This window comes from Saccostrea echinata, unplaced genomic scaffold (genome assembly GCF_033153115.1).
Source record: "Saccostrea echinata isolate AGI-Se365-2 ecotype Australia unplaced genomic scaffold, CSIRO_AGI_Sech_v1 ptg000054l, whole genome shotgun sequence".
Classification (NCBI taxonomy): Eukaryota; Metazoa; Mollusca; class Bivalvia; order Ostreida; family Ostreidae; genus Saccostrea; species Saccostrea echinata.
The window spans coordinates 1,700,066-1,719,761 of record NW_026889803.1 but is presented as its reverse complement, the minus strand read 5'-3'; the positions used below and the strand labels follow the sequence as shown (position 1 = coordinate 1,719,761).

Below are 19,696 nucleotides of genomic sequence, written 5' to 3'. Positions count from 1 at the left end.
CCTAAAACTAAACTGGGATGCCAACACCAGGGGTATAGCATCAGCTCATCTCAACTTTGTTGAGGTGAGCTAAAAATCATTTTAAAACATGTACGTATGTTATATACATTTAGGTCAGCAACTACTGTTAGCTCACTTTGGAGACTGATTCTTGATCAATAAAAAAGTAATGAGATCTACCTAAATGATGACTGCAGAATCAAAACAACTAAATATTACACCCATTTAAAAATATCCTTGCAAAGGTATTATGCAAAAGTGAAACATCAACCCAGCAAAAATAGATTTTTTATTAATTATTTGTATTGTACAATTTACCTACATACACGTATTTTCATAGTATTAAATCTGATTTCTTTATTCAGACTTGAAGTACAATTTAATATAAATGAATTGACAGTTCTAATCATACATTATAGATCAAGAGCAACATGATTAGACTTGATAGTTCAAATGAATTGTCTTTTTTTACTGTTCCTTCAGTATAATCAAAGTACCAAGAAAAAAAACAGGTTTTAGAAATTGGGGTCCTCGATATTGGTCTTTTTTCCTCCTAAAACTGCCTCCTCCCATTTAGATAGCTGTTGAATGAAACCTCTGTTTGGTCGAATTGTTTTGCAGCATTTCAGAACATGGTCGTATGCTTCCTAAAATAAATAATCTATTGAATCAAAACCATGTCTTATACATGTATACTTTTTTGCTTGGCAAATCTCCTTCAAAACTTTGAATGCTTCAGTACAACAAAATCAAAACCAAGTCAATCTGGTTGAGTTGACAAATTATGAGTTTCTGATCATTGATTAAAATCTACTAGCACTGTCATAATTCTTATAAATTTTTAAAATTAAGACTTTGCCAGAGGAAAACAAATTGCATGTAGGGGTACAAAATTGATGATATTGATAAGCAGAGCCGACTTATGACTATATGTACTTGATGTGTAGGGCTCTTCAGCAAGAGCAGAGCATATCCTCTGTGATGAACTGTAGTCACTCACTCACCTGAAGAGTCCATTTGAACTTGTAAATGAGATAAGCCAGAACAATAGTGGCACTCCGACTGATTCCTAAATTAGAGAATACTAGCACTACTTCATTTTTGTCTTTGTGGGTATCTGAAAAATTAGGATTATTAAGATACAATTTAATTACATGTACTGATTTTATTCAGTAAATGGGTCATAACACATTTTTCAGTCAATAATGGTAATCCCCCCCCCCCCCCCCCCCAAAAAAAAAAAAACAAAAACAAAAACAAAAAAAACCTGAATGTTATGAATTTTCCACAAAAAAATGCAATACAAAATAAAAAACTGAATGTTATGAATTTTCCACAAAAAAAAGCAATACAAAATATTTACCAATAAATGTACAGGCAGTTTGGAATTTGCTATAGAGGTCTGCCTCATTATCATCTTCCACCTGAATGTGGAGCAAATGTGGACCAGGGTCTGAAAAACTTTCAAAGAAAAACAAAATACAGAAAATATTTCATAATACATATGTATGTACATGTATTTAAACAGTATGCAAATGCTACCCAAATTTCTTTAAGAAATTGGAAGAGTTATCTCCCTTAAAATCTATTCTTGAAACATATTGAAGGAAATTATTCTGAACAGGATTCACTTAATAAATTCAAACTACCAGAATTAATCACATACATATATTCCATTACATGTCAAAGGCAACATCACTACCTGTAATTATTGAATTGATAAGCTTGATATAGATCATCAATGTATCCAAAATGCCATGTTTGTTACCATAAGGATATCGATATTCAAGCAATTTTTTTTTTATGGAGAAACTTACAAAGTTTCTGACTCCACACAACAGTTAACATGTCCTTTGACTTTTAAGTCTTTCTGAATGTATGGAGCATTTCCCTGCCTCCAATTTCCGAGGTATAGAACTCCAGGCATGATTTCTGTTGGGTAAGGTTTCAAGTTGTCATCCATCTCCTGCCAAAAAACAATTATATGTGTTAAATCTTTTCACAAGTACTGAATGAAGTATATAAGGACAAGAATTATACAATTAAGATGCACATGTATGTTACTCATGTGTTTTTATGCCCTATGCTTGAAAACCAAGTTGTGATCTTTTTCAAAAAACAAAAAATCAGAATAGTCAATACAAGTATAAAAAATATTTAAGTAATTATAAATTATAATTTTATTTGGCTCACCCTTGGCATAAACATAATCTTTTGAGTCCGTAAAAATGGGTAGAGTGCTGAAAATTCTTCATATCCACCTGAAAAAAGTTTGCTTTTTAGGAATAAGGTGAAATATATGTGTTATCAACTACAATATTATTTTAAATACACATTAATTTTAACCCATCTAATCAGTGTATTGCAAGAAGATATTCTTTTATTTTCTTTGAAGTAAAGGAACCCCCCCCCCCCCCCCCCCCCCGCCCAAAAAAAAAGTTTTATTTAAATTTATAATCAAGCTAAGCTTATTTTGAAATGGCTATATAATATAGCTTTCAACTCTCATACCAAAGTGGAAAAGGAGACTGAAAACTTTGCTACATTTCAAAAAAAGGAGGAATATATCTGGTACTTGATTTATAGGTCCTTCATTTTCTATAATTTTTTTTTGTTTTGTTTTCTGTAAAAATCTGATTTTTGCCAGTACATGTATAGAAAGTGTGTTTTTCTAAGCTCACCTAAGCCAGTGGCTCAAGTGAGTTTTTCTGAGTGACAGGGTTCCGATTTAGTTAGAATAATCTAACTGTGTCTTGGGACAAGCCTTCACCACAGTTAGAATACATCCCATATACTTGCAATGTAGCAAATCGGAGTGGATCCGCTCCGAAATGATTTTGAAGAGTACAAAAGGAGTTGCACTGAAAATAACTACCAAATTAATCATAACAAACCTTTTTGAGATTGTATATGCCTTTTAAGCTAAAAAATAATTCATATCAATACGAAAATTCAAACGTTTTTTCCTTGCTTCAAATTTAACGCCATGTTGACATTTGGAACTCTGTGGATTGTTCATAGAAAATGCACAGAGTTCAAGTTATGGGTCTGTCATCTGTAAATTTAATATTTTAAATTTCATCTCCAGAATTACAGGACCAGTTCCATCTAAACTTGCAAGAAAGCACCCATCAGTGAAAATGACTTAGTTTTGTTCCATTGAATAGCCACATCCTCTTATCAAGAAATACAAGTAGTAAAAATATGCTACAGTCATTGAAAAATCTTTACTCAAGAAACACATGGCCAGAAAAGTCAAAAGACTAATAAGCATACCTCATTCTAATGAGGCAAACATACCAGTGTACTGTTTATGGACACATACCTTTCAGAATTTTTACTTTGTTCCGACTACCCATATCCCAGAGCATTCTTCCACAGTCTAAAGCAGGTGCTACAGAATGAATACAACAATGTGGAGATTAGTGCAAATGTTCATTTTTAAAATGAGATTGAGGTTATTGTGTTTACATATTTGTTTGCAAATTGGATCTATTCAAACAGATATGATCTTCAAAACTGCATTTCAGAGAAAAAACAAGAGGCCCATGGGCCACATCGCTCACCTGAGCACATTGGCTAGGCAAAAGCACAAATCAGTTCAGTATTGAAAAGGTTACCGGGGGGGGGGGGGGGGGGGGGGGGGGGGGTTATAACAAATGTCTTTGTTGTACTTGAGTAAATTTTGAAAAAATTTGATCCCCCATTGTGGCTCCTCCCTATCCCAGAGGTCAATATTTGAACAAACTTGAATCTACACTACCTGAGGATGCTTCCATATCAATATGACTAAACATAGCTTTTCTGTTCTTGAGAAGAAATATTTTTTCTGTATGTTCTTATGTAAAACTTTCGATCCCCCATTGGGCCCCACCCTACCCCAGGGGTCATCATTTGAACGAATTTGAATTTACACTATCTGAGGATGCTTCCATATCAAAATGACTAAACATAATTTTCAGTTCTTGAGAAGAGGATATTTTCCTATATGTTCCTATGTAAAATTTTCGACCCCCATTGTGGCCCATCCCTATCCCCGGGGGTCATCATTTTAACAAACTTGAATCTACACTACCTGAGGATGCTTCCATATCAAAATGACTAATCATGGCTTTGCAGTTCTTCATCAGAAGATATTTTACTATATATTTCTATTTAAGACTTTGATCCTCCATTGTGGCCCCACCCTACCCCAGGGGGTCATGATTTGAACAATCTTGAATTTACACTACCTGAGGATACTTCCTCATAAATATGATCAATCAGGGCTTTGCTGTTCCTGAGAAGAAGATTTTTAAAATTTTTCCTACATATTTCTATGTAAAACTTTGATCCTCCATTGTGGCCCCGCCCTACCCCCAGGGGTCATGATTTGAACAAATTTGAATTTTTACTACCTGAGGATGCTTCCATATAAATATGACCAATCAGGGCTTTGCTGTTCTTGAGAAGAAGATTTTTTAAAGATTTTTCCTATATATTTCTATGTAAAACTTTGATCCTCCATTGTGGCCCCGCCCTACCCCAGGGGGGTCATGATTTGAACAAACTTGAATCTACACTACCTGAGCATGCTTCCATATAAATATGACTCATCATGGCTTTGCTGTTCTTGAGAAGAAGATTTTTAAAGGTTTTTCCTATATATTTCTATGTAAAACTTTGATCCTCCATTGTGGCCCCACCCTACCCCCGGGGGTCATGATTTGAACAAACTTGAATCTACACTACCTGAGAATGCTTCCACATGAGTTTCATCTTCCCTGGCTCTGTCGTTCTTGACTAGAAGATTTTTAAAAGATGCTATTAATTTTTCACTAATTCTTTATTATCTCCCCTTGAAAGAGGGCATGGCCCTTCATTTGAACAAATCTGAATCCCCTTCACCCAAGGATACTTTGTGGCAAGTTTGGTTGAAATTGGGCCAGTGGTTCTTGAGAAGAAGATGAAAATGTGAAAAGTTTACGACAACAACGACGCCGACGACGCCGACGACGACAGACAACGGACAAATTTTGATCAGAAAAGCTCACTTGAGCCTTTGGCTCAGGTGAGCTAAAAATATAAAAATATATATATTTCATAAGTATAATTTACAAAAAGTCTTCCTTACATCTATTTGAGACATGATATAGTCTTACCCTCTGGTTCTCTTAATGTAGAAGTATTACTGTCGTACACCACAATATTCTGTTTACATTCTAATTCAGCATCATAGGGTAACACAAAATAACCATCTTCATTCTTCAAATAAATTGCAAATAAAGGTAAAGCTACAGTTACTATATGTGTTTGTTTGTTGTTGTTTTTTTTTTATCTCAACAAATAAAGGGTTGCATTATAGCTATTATATATTTTTTTCCCAACAGTTAGAAAAAAATCAGAAAAATTGCATCAGAAATTAACAAAGATTCCTGTGGAATCATTAGATTTCATGGTGGCTCAATATTCGTGGAATTCATGGATACCCCTCATCCACAAATATACATCCTCCACAAATTAATTATAATACAAGGGTTTCAAAGGTAGATTTCTTTTAAAATTTGTAGATATGAGAGAATACACAAAATTACGTCCCCACAAACCTGTAAAATTTAAGCAAGCCATGAATTTGGCCCTCAAAAATTTTTATGATTCCATAGTATATTTAATCTTTAATTTGTACAATAATTTAATTCTTTTGATGCATACAATTACAGTTCATAAAATTCAAATAAAGTAAAATAAACAGATATTTTTGTTAATTTTTGAACTAAGTTTTTCAAAGATGCAGTAAAAAATCATTGAACTTTACCTTTGGCACCTTTTTAGCAGTAACAACATGGCTTTCATTGTACTCATTTTTATTTCTTGCATCTAAAATTACAATAAATCAGATTACTAAGTTCATACTAGGTACATTTTCATCATAATTTGCTAGCTATATAAAAAAAATTAAGCTTTAATTAAAAAAACATAATTACTAGTTCTAATCATATGACTATATTAACATAAGAATAGAAAATACAAGAAATTTTGTATGTAGGATAGTGTTTTGAAACAATCTTTTTTTAGCTGGGGTATGTTAAAAGCACATATCAATGGCAATAAGCCTTGCCCATATTGCAAAATCATTAATTCTAGAAAGCAATGTAAAGAAATCTTTTATTCCAAATACATGTACTTCAATTTCAAATTCAATCCATTTTGAACAGAAAAAAGCAGAAAATGAAAGAAACCTTCAGCTCATCTACTTGTCATTTAAATATCTAAAATGTTGACACGCATGTCCAACAAATAAACATAATTATCTGACAAATAGACAATCTTCTGATGCAGCTGAACTTTGCAAATGGTATCTTGAACATTGATTTATCGAATATACAATGGCTGATAATGGCCATCACATAACAATTTAACTTACCTACTGTATTTTGTACATGTGAAATTTAACACAGACATAATACACAAAAACCTATGCTGGTGTTGTACAAATTGACAAATTCTCCAAGTACATAATGCACAGAAAGCTTTGTTGCTTTTTGTGCAGAGAAATTGTCAAATTGACAAAAATGACAGTTTCTAACAAGAGATCTTCTGCTTGACATATTTTTGTCATTAATTTTTAAACACATGAATAAGTGTCAAGTCAACAAAAAGATCTGGCCATCGTACGAATACCACAGATATGTCGAAATGATTTGGAAGTCACAAGCACTTTTTCTTTATAGGTATTTTACCTGCAATATTTCAAATACTTGGATATCTCGAAGGTTTCTTTTGATCTATTTAAGTTCAAAATAACAAAATCTGACTGTAATTATGACTTGCTAGAAAGTGATGTCAACTTTCCAGATGCTTATGTTGACATGCCAAATCTTTTTGTTGACTTGACACTTATTCATGTGTTTAAAACATCAACATGAAAACATGTCCATGCCCAGGTTTTGCCATATCCAGTTGGCAACGAATCAACATAAGGATCATACAGGTCAACATAAGGATCTGACAAGTCAGCATTAAATCATCCAACAGGTTGACATCACTTTCTAGCAGGTTGTCATAATTATCTTACAAGTCAATATTAATATATGACAAGTCAACATAATTATCTGACAAGTCAACATAATTATCTGACAAGTCAACAAAATTAATCTGAGAATTGGAATAACATACAAGTTGACAAAACATCTTAACAAGTCAACAGTATTATCTATTAATTCCACAAATTATCAATTTATAACTGGACTTGTCATGTAATCAGGTCGACTTAGATAATTATGACAACATAAATTATAGCCATTTATCAGATAAATATTATAATTCAACAGATAATAATGTCAAGTTGTCCAGATGATAATGTTGACTTGTCAGATAATTATAATTTTCTGACAAATAATGGCAGAACTATTCCTCATACCATAACCTTTGTCTTGTAGTCACTTGGCAATCTAATTAAAATTAGATGTTCCGAATCCGCTACCGCTTTTGAGAAGTGATAGCGGATTCGGAACACCTAATTTTAATTAGATTGAGTCACTTGGTAAATTCATACAAAATTAATATAGTTAATAGTGTGTAAATACAAGCTCCCTTCATTCAACAGGAAAATAACGAATGGTAGTGTTGTACCGATAATCAGAAAATATCGATTGTCGACGAATAAATGCTACCAATTCCGATGATCGATTATAATTTTTCATAATCGATCATTGGAAATACTTCTAATAAAATACATTCAAGAATTATCCATTTCTGGTTTAAAATTTATTTCTTCTTAATAAAAGAAAATGGTGTCTGCATCTGATACTAGCCAACTAGCACGAAGCAGAGGTGATTAAGAACCGAAAGGTGCATGTATAGAAAGTGTAAAAGCAGTAAAACAACAAAGAAAACAATATATCATATATTTTATATATTCATGTTAAAGAAATAATATTAAATAATTGTAATAGTCTGCTTTTTATATACAAAACTATGACAACCGATTATAATCGGTAAAATCGCATCAGAAGCAGTAACCGATTCCAACCGATGATCGAATATGAAAATTAACCGATGTCCCATCACTAACGAATGGGGATCTCTCGGAAGATTTACTTTAGGCCTAAACAATGCAGAATGTTTATATCATATAATATTTACATTTGCTTGTTTTTCTACTAAGCCAACTGTGAAATTGATTTGAATGCCATTTTCGTGTATACACATGTGCAGAAATATGCACCGAGAAACTCGCGCTAAAGTGACATCACAATAAGCTACAGAGATGTTAATAAAAATGTAACGATATATAGGGCAGCGAATAATTCAAACATTGAGTATATTTTTGGTGCTATTGAGTATGTAAAATGTAAATATAAGGAATGTTTTTAATTTTTGTGTTATTGGTGTGTAAAACACACAGACTTGCACGTAGGCATATTTTTCATGAAACGCTAGCGCGCTTCATGAAACATGCCTACGTGACAAGTCCGTGTGATTTACACAGACTTGCACGTAAGCATATTTTTCATGAAGCACTAGCGCACTTCATGAAATATGCCTACATGAAAAGTCTGTGTGATTTACACACCAATAAATCACACAAAAATTAAAAACATTCCTTAAATAAATTGCAGAGACATTTTGCATGTTTTTATATTCACCCATTAGCAGCATATAATTAGGATCTGTTAGGTTAGAGAAAATCGTTGCCTGTTGAAGCATATTGTACATCTCTGTTGGTTCCAGTAATTCTAAACCTTCCTCCATGGTAAATGTATGTTTTATTGTTTACAACCTAACTCATGTGTGCATGTGGCGGTTCACTGCCTTTGTAAACACTTCACTACGCTAACACTAAATAATTCTCTCTTATAAATTATATTTACTTTTTTATAAAAATTTCATCGAAAAAAAATCATTGTAACAAAGTCTTTAAGAAAGGTTTTGTGATAAATATGTAATTATTTATTATATTTTTACTTGATATAGCAATAAATAAATTTATGGTTGTCAAGAGCGGCGTAATAATTAAGCGCTTCCGCTCATGCGCTCTCGCTCAACGAGTACATCCTGTCATTTGGCCTTCTGATAGAGGACACAACAAATCAGCAGCAGAAACATGTTTTCCAGAGTCGCAAGACCCTCATTAGCAGTTTGTTCTTCAGCAAGGAAGTTTTCTTCATCATCACAGGTTAGACAATTTGATGCAAAAATTGTCTCATTCTGTTGCAGCAAGTTCCGGTTCAATGAAATACTTTACCGGTACTGTGAAATAATGATATAGTGATTGTGAATATGCATTACATGGCTGTAAATGCTCACGTTACACAAAACCACTGGAGTGTGACGTAATATACTGAAGGATATACGTACTAGGTACCACTACAGTATTAACACATTATCATTGCTCGCCCACCTAAGGTACACTACAAACACTCCAAGGAAAAACCTTAGGAAACTTCTAGATGCAATAATTAGGGTGGTGTATTCTAATATGCTGACAGTTCGACCGTTAGGGTGAGCACAGATGTGTATTACTGGATCCCTATTCAGTTCTAACTTAGATCGGATGTTGGTTGCATTACCATTAACAAAGTCTGAAAAGTGCAAATTTTAACAAAGAACATTTAATCTACTACTTATCTGCAATATTCTTTAAATCAAGGTGAATTTATTATTTGTGAACTTTTGTTGTTACCACGAGAAAAAGGTTAGCAGCAAGATGCATACGCGTTGCATTGTGGGTCTTGAGGTTACTGCAGAAAAAAAATAATTTGGATCAATTTGCAATGTACGAATTTTCTCTTTGCTCAGGTGTTGTGGGTAGACTTTACTTTACCGGTCCCCAGATCCGCAAGATCCGCGCGCTCATTGCACTATGACGTAAGATTTACGTCACTCAACTGATTAGGGTTGGTTTTGCACATTTTTCGACTGGTTAGGGTTAGTCTTGCACCCACCTGAAAGATTAGGGTTAGTCCTTGCATAAGTTTTCGACTGATTAGGGTTAGTCTCGCATATATCCGAGAGATTAGGGTTAGTCCTCGCACATGGGTTAGTCTAGCATGGTCTAGCATCCGCCTGGGAGATTTGGGTTAGTCCTCGCATACCATCCGAGAGATTAGGGTTAGTGTCTTGTTCTTTTAGATTAATTAAGAAATTCAGTTGCATCTGTATTTTTTGCAAGATCTTAATTCAGCTTCAACGACATCTCGTTGGTTTGTTTACATGAAAAAAATGGCTAAGTACGAAAGAAACGGCACTAAGCATGCGCCGCACGCGCTTCGTTCACAATTATTTTTTGTCTCCTTTTCACTGAATAAACAACATTTATTACTTTTTTTCAGAAAACGAGGTTAAAAACTTCGTTTATAAACGAAGTTTTAAACTAAACTTTTAACCGTAGAATTCGAATGTGGGGTCAAAAAGGCTTAAAACCTCATATTTTTTTATTTTTTTCGATCGCTCACGCGATCTCATATATATTGAAGTCGCCTACGGCGACACTATATTTTAGCGCGTTTTTCTGGGGACCGGTAAAGTAAAGTCGTTCCGGTGTTGTCATTAGAGCTCACAGTGCAAGCAGTGCTCGCTTTTAAATTTAGACTCTTCTCATAAGATAGTTAAAAAATCATAAGATAATTAAAAAATTTATTAAAATTAGTTAAAAATTTGGTGACATGATAAACACCAAATTTAGGAAGACCTCACTTCTCACTCACACCTGATAAGAGAGAAATTTAAAATCACAAATGTGTTGCATCACTCATTTTCATTGCCCAAATACAAGACTTACTAGCATTGATTCCAGCAGAGATTTTGAGGACTGTTTCCATAAAAATGGCTTTAATGGTTGTGATTAATTAAATTTTTATCCTAATGAAGAATAATAATATGAATGGTAAGAAGGAAAACAAAGCTTTCTCTCTCTCAGAAAATTTTGACAAAGTTTTAAAGGGGTTTGGACACAGATTTGAAGTTAATATTTTCTAAAATTTTAAGTAAAATATCATGACTTCTATGCTGCTGGAGCATTTCACACTGTTTCAGAAATATAATAAAAGCATTTTTAGAAACTTCTTTTATCTGGAAATGATTAAAAGCAAGTTTCGGGACGAGTTTGATTGACACGTATCCTTGCATTTTCTTGAAGTAAACTTTATTCATAATACTTAAGAAAAGTAGAAATTTTGTTGAATGTATATTAATGAAAAATATTAAAACTATAGTGCAGAAAATTCGGTGTAGAAATTTGAGAGAGCAAAACCAATTCACCGGCATTGTCAGTGCTGTGTGCACAAGTGAACAAATTGAACACACCCGGTAGAATGTAGACATAAACAATAACAGAGCTCGTGCATCGTTTACAAACGCAGATGTATGACGTGATGTTATGAAGAATGACATTGTCATTGAATTATAAGAATATTCATGTAAGTTCAATTCATTAATATGAAAGTAAAGTTAATTTTTTAATAAAAATAGAAATTTGAAATTGTAAAAATTGCAACTGTGTCCAGGCCCCTTTAAGCCTCCTTGCAATTATTTTGCCTCAGTCACCCTCAAAGTTGCTCTATTTATTGAAGAAAGAGGTTTTTCTTATTAACTGGTGAAGCCAAAGTAGCTATATGCAGGATGGAATGTGCCAAATACTCTGTTTGAACAACATCCTTATTCCTTGTATACATTTCCTAGTACATTAAGTTTACTTTAAGAAATATAGATTGAGGGACAAGGTGAAAAGTTCATTACGAAATTAAATTGGTTGGTGTCTGTTGACACGTAATCGAATCCTGTGAAGTGCAGACTTAGTAGACTTGATCATGTGACCACCAAATTCATTTCCAAGTGAATATTTTAACCTTGTTATTTAATACTTTTAGGGCATGAAATGCTGGAGTCATATAGAAATCACATTGTCCACCAACACTTTTGTTGTGATGCTATAACTCAGATAGTTTTTGATATACAGTCAGACCTCATTATCAAGATTAAACATTGAGATATCTGAGGATCTGAGATAACAATGGTAAAAAACAAAAAGAAAAAGTGGTTATGACTTCCAAATTACTTGATATATCCTTGGTACTCAAGATGTCAGTGTTCAAGATAACAAAGTTCAACTTTAATGCTTTAAAATTAAACTCAAACTTGTGAGACAGGATGATTTTTTTTTTATCTTTTCACTCATGCTATGCACTTGTGGAAATATCAGAAAATCTTGTTCCTCTCTTGAACACTAGATTTTCTTAGGAGAAATACAATAAGTATAATTATTTTGACATGCTCTGTTTTTTTTAGTTATTATTATTTACATACATTCAGTAGTTTCATAGTTCATCATTTTAAGCTTTTATATATTCAGAATAATGCCAAAGTAGCAGTACTGGGAGCTTCAGGGGGCATTGGTCAGCCTTTATCACTCCTTTTGAAGAACTCGCACAGGGTAACACATCTGTCCCTCTATGATGTAATGCACACACCTGGAGTAGCTGCAGATCTGAGTCACATTTCAACAAAAGCAAAAGTTACAGGTCATTTAGGTGCAGAACAACTTGCAGATGCTGTAAAAGATGCTGATTTAGTTCTCATACCTGCTGGAGTCCCACGAAAACCAGGTATACTCTGTAAAGAATCATATATCAGACTTGTCGAAATATTGAAATCACTGTCAGACATTTGGTCTGACAAAGTCAAATGTTCTGTGTTCAAAAAACCAGACAAAGTTTTGTCAGATCAGATAATACATGTACCTTATTTTGACACAGAGAAAGGAAAATAAATAACAGCGCCAAAATGCCCTTTATTATTTTCAACAGCCTTCAATCTCACAAGTTTCGCTTCTTAGGATAGAGAGTCTTAATCAAAGACATAAATGACATGTTTTATGTCTTTGTTGTAATACATGTAGGGATGTATATACAATAGTATATAGGCCCTGGCTGGAATAAATTTAATCGACTATCGTCACCACGCAGCCACTCTGCCATTCTGATTTTGTGACCACCTCGGCACCCCAATCTCGATCTTTTTAGAATTTGCGTCACACTCGATTTTACGTTTTGTTGAAAGTTATCAGTCCAGACAAAGTTGTACTGGCCTTGATGACAGGACTGACGGTTTTCGACAAGTCTGATATACTAAATATATATTGCTCTTAAAGTATGATTAACTTCAAAGCTTTTTGCAAGCAGCCAGTATACATATTCATATGCAGGCATAAAGATTAGATGTCAAGGAAAGATTACAGGAGTCTAGAATTTGTTTTTAAAGTCACTACACCATAGGTAAAGCTCAATAGCATATTAAATTTAGATCCATGAATCAGCAGACTTGCATGTATTTGAAAATATTTCATATGTATCTAACATCTGAGACTGAATATTGGTAATTTGGTGCTTTGTTTTATTTCTACTATCTTGATCATTAGGAATGACCAGAGATGATTTATTCAACACAAATGCTGGAATTGTTAGAGACCTTTGCAGTGTCACTGCTGAAGTGTGTCCAAATGCTATTTTGGGAATTATTACAAATCCGGTTGGTAAACATTTAAACATACTAAGTTCTTAATTACAAACAATTTTTAACAAATGCATGGAAATAACTTTAATTGCAATTTTGAGTGCATTGGTCACATTCATTTCTAACAGAAGCTCAACTGTGGTACTTTCATGAACGAGTCATTGTGTGAAATTACATGTATTAAAATGTTATATTCTTTATAAATGTAGGTCAACTCAACTGTACCAATTGCAGAGGAAGTATACAAAAAGAAAAATGCATTCAATGAAAACAGAATAAACATTTTTGGTGTCACAACATTAGATGTTGTTAGAGCCAACACATTTGTAGCTGAATTAAAGGTAAGTTATAGTTATACCCCCCACAAACGAAGTTTAGGGGGGGTATATTGGAATCACCATGTCCGTCTGTCTGTCCGTCTGTCTGTAGACAAGATTTTGTCCTGAGCGTTTCTCGGAAACTATTGCATAGATTTGTCTGAAAATTTGTACACTTATTATTCACCATATGAAGGTGTGCACCTGGTATTTTCATCATGATTGAATAATTTTTCTGCATTTTACAGGTGTTTTTTTTTTCATTTTTATTATGTGGTTTTGTCCTGACCTTTACTCAAAGACTATTTCATAGAATTGTATGAAAATTTGTACACTCATTATTTACCACATGAAGATGTGCACCTGGTATTTTCAACATTATTTGATAATTTTTCTGCATTTTACAGGGTTTTTTTTTTCATTTTTATTGACTTACAGGGTTCTCATTAACGCAAGAATCTGCGTCCTAGACGCAGCAAAATTACTTGGGACGCAAGGTTTTTAAAAACGATGCGTCCGCGGACTCGTGATCGGACGCGTCCTCGTTAGCGAGAAAATTCGGGTGGTTTCGAAAACGGGGAATTCTGATTTAGGATTTGTCAAAGAAATATTTAATCGAAACCTTCCAGTAACTATCATAAAGTTTATCCAAGAAACAACTTTTCTTTTACTTATTTCTCTTTTTTTTAAACAGGGATTGATCATAAGATAGTTCATGTTTATTAGTCCGTAGTCATAGGCCTAATAGTGTCGTATGCCAAACTCCGACAGCTGTAAACTTTTTTAAAAAAAAATTGAATCTTGAGTGTTATCTACATGTAGAAACCATAATTACTGCTTGTATACACAATGCGGCTTGATTATCTCGTGAATTTCACCCAGTGCAACTACCGACAGGATTAGTTACGCCTCATTGAACATGACACCTGTGATTGTATACAGTCAACTTCTGGGTACTAATTGATTATGCAACAGTTAAACACCAAGTTATTTGTATGGCAATTGATTACGCGTGTATTTTAAAATATGGCTTGAATGCATTACCAGTTTATATACTTGAATATGTTAATATTGCGTAAACAAACTGATAAAATGATAAAGATTTTTATTGATGTTTGGATGGAAGGATACTGCAATAATTTAGTTGGGACTCAACATAATTTTTCTGGGACGCATCAAATTTAGCTGGGACGCAACCTTCTCAGAAATCTTGAGTCCTGGGACTCAAGGTAGCAAAATCCTAGTGAGAACCCTGGACTTAGTCATTTTGGGTTTATTTCTAAGGTTTGAGACACAGAATCTAGAACATCTGTACAAAAATGTGAACTACAGCTTAAAACTATTCATTAAAACAAAAAAAAATCACCAAGTACTAAAAACAATTCTTACATTACACAGCAGATAGTGTAAATCCATTTGTCCCTTGGGACTAATGAGTGGACATCATCCAGTTAGCGATAAATTATTGAGTTCAGTGTGGGAAGTTGTTAGGGCATCTCTGATCAAGCATGTGTTATCTATATCTCCTGGGAATTTAAAGATCTCTGTTCTTTAATTCTCTTAATTGTAATTTATTGTCTGTCATAGTACATAGTTACTGGATGAGCAGCCTTTCATTTTTAAAATGAATTTGATATAAAGTTATCAAGATTAATTTGATTTTGTAATTCATTGATTTTTTTTTTCAACAGTCAATGCAGAATGTCATGTCTCAAAAAGATGACAGATAGTTGCAATTTATTTTTTCAATGTATTAAAAAGCAATGTAACTACAATGTATTGGTATTGATGTTTTATTAGGTTGTTCCTTGGTTTCATTCATTAAAAAAATATAATGAGCAATTATTTTTTCACTCTAAATGTTAATAAGAAAACACCTCTTAGATCCATAAAATATTAGTGATTTGGCATCTTTGAAAAACCCAGCGGGGGGTATTTGTCCCTTTTGGACAGTTCTAGTTTAAGCTGTTTGTGGTAATTTCAGAAATAGTCAATTTTAACCTCTCCATGCTTTTTTTTTTCAAATGGACAGTATAAAAATTTGGATGCAATTTTCTTGATTAATTTAAGTGAAGCAGATAAGATGAACTGTTGGTATTAACAATTAATCATTTCAATAACTCCTAGAGTAAGAGAGAATTATTTAATTATATATAATTGATTTTACAGGGGCTTGATGTAGATAAGATTAATGTACCGGTTATTGGAGGGCACAGTGGAGTTACTATTATTCCACTGCTGTCACAAGCTACACCAGCAGTAGCTTTTCCACAAGTAAGTGCTGTAAAACTTTATAGTTTACTGATGTTGCCAAATGTTCGGACTCCGTGAGCATATATATATATATATATATATATATATATATATATATATATATATATATATATATACAGGTAACTCTCGATACCTCGAAGTCCGCGGGACCGAGGAAAAACTTCGAGAGATCAAGAGTTCGAGTTTTCAAGAGTCCGGAATTTTCCGGGTTTGTTGACAGGTTTTAAAATTAGTCTTACCGGATGTAATGATTTTCATGCAGTGCTAACCTTTTACACGTGGTTTATATAAAACAACGATATTTTTTCGTAATTTAGATGAATATTTCATTAAACTGAGTAAAGCAAAATATGTAAATCATTTCATGTATATTTATTTATTCTTTGTAATATGGACATCATACTACGCATTCGTTACATGAAAACGACATTTTACCGCGTCGCATACATACATGTAGCATTGACTATAAATCCATATTAACATGATCATTGAACGGAGTTCTGTAAGTATTTGTCCAACAATAGTCATCATATTGACATTGAGGCTGTTAATGCTTTTTCATATTTCGTTTAACTTTGACACTGACTCGAAATAAAAATTAAATTAGTGTTTCGTCTTGTAATCAATTACTACTTTTCACTGACATTCCGTCTCTGAATCATCGTAAGACAGTCGATGATAATTATTTTAATAGCATATAGGCAAAAATGATTAATTATAAATCAATTATCACCTTGCAGCATAAGTGTCACCTGAATAAACATCCCGTTCCTCGAGACCCGCGTCTTCTGCCTGGGGCCATTTAAATGTCCAGGTAAAGGTGCCAATTATATAACCTTGTATACACATAGCCACTTCGAGCTATCGAGGGTATAATCTAAAAGAATATGCATAGCGGGACTGAATTTTGACTTCGAGGGATCAAGGGTTTCGAGAGATCAAGAGTTCGAGAAATCAAGAGTAAATTTGCTTAGTTATATAGGGGGAAAATTCGGGACCGGAGACTCACTTCGAGCGATCAAGAACTTCGAGAGATCGAAGTTCGAGCCATCAAGAGTTACCTGTATATATATATATACTTACATTGATGGAAACCAGAACTTTTTCCTGAAACTTAGTAAAGCAAGAAGAGCTGAAGATTCATTTTCTTTTAATGTAATCCAGATTTTGCATATGCTACTGTACTCATGTTAATTGATAATATGCAAATATGTATGTCTGGTCTGATGATTTATTATTGATAAAAAACACATAGGGAATGAAATTTAAAATAAAAAGTATTCTTTTTTATGTTGAATAATGATCTAATATATTATAAATGTATACCAGTAATATTAAGCATGAACGATATTTGGTGGAAATTGATTTTTCAACAAGTTAGCATAGATTTGATTTAGTAAGCATATACAATGTACATAGCACTTACAGATAAACTTGATTTAGTGAAAGCTGCTTTCTAGAAAGCTAAGTCTGCTAAATAGAATACACTGCCAAATGTTAAACATTTACAGTTATCACACACCATAAATGATTAATATCATAAATAAATGGAGGGCAACATAAACTTAAAATGTACGCAATTATATACTCTCGCATTTCAAGTTTGTTTATGATGTTACAGAAATACTTAACACAGGTATTTAATATTAATAACAGGAGGATAGGACAAGGTTAACAGAGAGAATACAGAATGCTGGAACCGAGGTTGTAGAAGCTAAGGCTGGAGCAGTAAGTTATTTGTGTATTTCATGTACTTGTTAGCTTTTGCATTTGCTCTTAATGCCATTCATTGAAAATTAAAATGTGTTGTACAATGCTTTTTATACCCTAGTGGAAAAATTTCATAGAATTTCAAGGAAGAAAAGATTTCAAATAAATAAAATTTAACTAAAGGTGGAATGTCCCTCTAGGTCTTACTTTAGTTCGTTCTGTTTTGATAGGGATCAGCCACATTGTCCATGGCATTTGCAGCAGCTAGATTTGCGTACAAGTTCCTGGATGCCTTGAATGGTGCTGACAATAAAGTAGAATGTGCGTACATCAGGTCGACAGAGACTCCGGCTGCTTACTTTGCCACACCACTGCTTCTAGGGGTGAGTACTTGTAATGAACACAAGGGAAAATTTTTTATATTTAGGAATGAATTCAAATACTACCGAAGTTTTACTGTATAACCTTGGTGGGTGCAGTTCAGCTTCATAAACCACAAAGTCGTTTATACAAAAGTATAAACTGACCCTATCCAGGTTATACAAATATAACTTGGGTATCTATTAACATTTATTCCTTATAATTTAATTTTCTATCATTGATAAGAAAATATAAGACAATTTCTTTTCAAAAATGCCTTCAAATTGGACAAATTTTAATTGTAATGTCAAACGGATTGATACTTTTTGACATATGTCATTGTGACAGAAGCAACACATATTATACGATATAAACAAGTACAATCAGAATTGAATTATTTCTTTTTGTTTAAGAAAATCCATGTTTCTTCTTTAAAGTGCTCTCTATATAAATCTTAGAGATTACAGTGCAAAGATATTTTTATTACAACATAAAAGAAATGTTTTGATTTCTTCAAGTTTATCAGTACCTGTAGTAATTTTGTTATTGTATCCTCCACAAACAATATTCTGTTGAGGGGATGAGTTCAGTACATAGAATTTCACATATTTATCATGGCTCCGATCAAAATCTTGTAGATTAGTTTTATAATTCTTCATTTAGCCAAAAATTACAGAATGCTTAAATTTTTCTTTTCTGCAGAAAAATGGAGTGGAAAAGAATCTTGGAATCCCTAAAACAATTGAATATGAAGCACAGTTAATAGAAAAGGCTATGCCAGAATTACAAGCCAACATCAAAAAGGGAATTGATTTCATGAGCAAGTAAAATCAGATGGAATTGCACAATGTGAAATCTCTATAAGGAACAGCTGATTAATACTAACCAATATCAACATCTGAAGACTTTTGTGTCTACGCCAAATTGATAGTGCTATTTATAAAGAAAATTACATCTCCACTCTGCAATCATGCATTTTGCTGTAAAGAGAGAATTTTATTTCTGTGTACTAGGAGTTTGAATCCTTTACACTGATTATTTAGTGTAGGATTTTGTTTTATAATTTTGAATGAAAGACATTGTTACATTTCATACTTTGTTTTGTTGTTTTGTTATACACTGAAGGTGGCTTTGCTCACAGCATGAAAACCTGATATATTGATATTTAGAATAGCAAAGGAACTAAATGCTACAGTGTAGGAGAGCCTGAATATAGGTCATCATCTTAAAAGGAGATATTACAATTATGTAATTATAAAAACAAATGTAGACTGTTGTAAATTGTCATCCTAGGAGAAGTAAAGTAAAAATTTTCAGTAACAAAACCATGCATGGTTTTTCAACATGAAAACTTCAGACCATTATTAAGATATGATTATGTAAATACAGATTTGTGGCAAGTTTCAAGATTTCCTTGAATCTGTAAATAATTTCTACCATTAAGTTATCAATTCATATTTGTCCAAATAGAATTAAAGAGGTAAGGACACAGATTTGGTAGTATAGATTCAAGTTTGTTCAAATGATGACCCCCAGGAGTAGGG

General features: G+C 33.1%; 2 protein-coding genes across 2 annotated transcripts; one reads left to right on the top strand and one right to left on the bottom strand.

Moving 5' to 3' along the window:
* Window positions 1-308: 308 nt before the first annotated feature.
* On the bottom strand, window positions 309-8,782 carry LOC133205364 (serine/threonine/tyrosine-interacting-like protein 1). Its single transcript, XM_061341163.1, has 9 exons — window positions 8,628-8,782; window positions 5,795-5,856; window positions 5,142-5,244; window positions 3,326-3,394; window positions 2,194-2,261; window positions 1,818-1,966; window positions 1,364-1,461; window positions 1,005-1,117; window positions 309-647 (listed from the first exon to the last, which is right to left on the bottom strand). Exons 1-9 carry the CDS (start codon window positions 8,731-8,733, stop codon window positions 516-518), a joined length of 900 nt encoding a protein of 299 aa, XP_061197147.1. The 5' UTR covers window positions 8,734-8,782; the 3' UTR covers window positions 309-515.
* A 218-nt stretch (window positions 8,783-9,000) lies between these two features.
* LOC133172635 (malate dehydrogenase, mitochondrial-like) lies at window positions 9,001-19,244 on the top strand. The gene is made up of 8 exons (XM_061307567.1): window positions 9,001-9,157; window positions 12,332-12,584; window positions 13,397-13,506; window positions 13,701-13,832; window positions 15,978-16,082; window positions 17,739-17,810; window positions 18,023-18,175; window positions 18,855-19,244. Exons 1-8 carry the CDS (start codon window positions 9,086-9,088, stop codon window positions 18,978-18,980), a joined length of 1,023 nt encoding a protein of 340 aa, XP_061163551.1. The 5' UTR covers window positions 9,001-9,085; the 3' UTR covers window positions 18,981-19,244.
* Window positions 19,245-19,696: the final 452 nt, after the last annotated feature.

Excerpts from the sequence above, each read along its gene's own strand:
- LOC133172635 (XM_061307567.1), top strand. The coding sequence starts at position 9,086 with ATGTTTTCCAGAGTCGCAAGACCCTCATTAGCAGTTTGTTCTTCAGCA. Across the intron at positions 9,158-12,331 it reads AGTTTTCTTCATCATCACAG|AATAATGCCAAAGTAGCAGT; the intron begins GTTAGACAATTT and ends TTATATATTCAG. Across the intron at positions 12,585-13,396 it reads TGGAGTCCCACGAAAACCAG|GAATGACCAGAGATGATTTA; the intron begins GTATACTCTGTA and ends CTTGATCATTAG.
- LOC133205364 (XM_061341163.1), bottom strand. The coding sequence starts at position 8,733 with ATGGAGGAAGGTTTAGAATTACTGGAACCAACAGAGATGTACAATATG. Across the intron at positions 1,462-1,817 it reads TGTGTGGAGTCAGAAACTTT|TTTTTCAGACCCTGGTCCAC; the intron begins GTAAGTTTCTCC and ends TTTCTTTGAAAG. Across the intron at positions 1,118-1,363 it reads AACTGCCTGTACATTTATTG|ATACCCACAAAGACAAAAAT; the intron begins GTAAATATTTTG and ends CTAATTTTTCAG.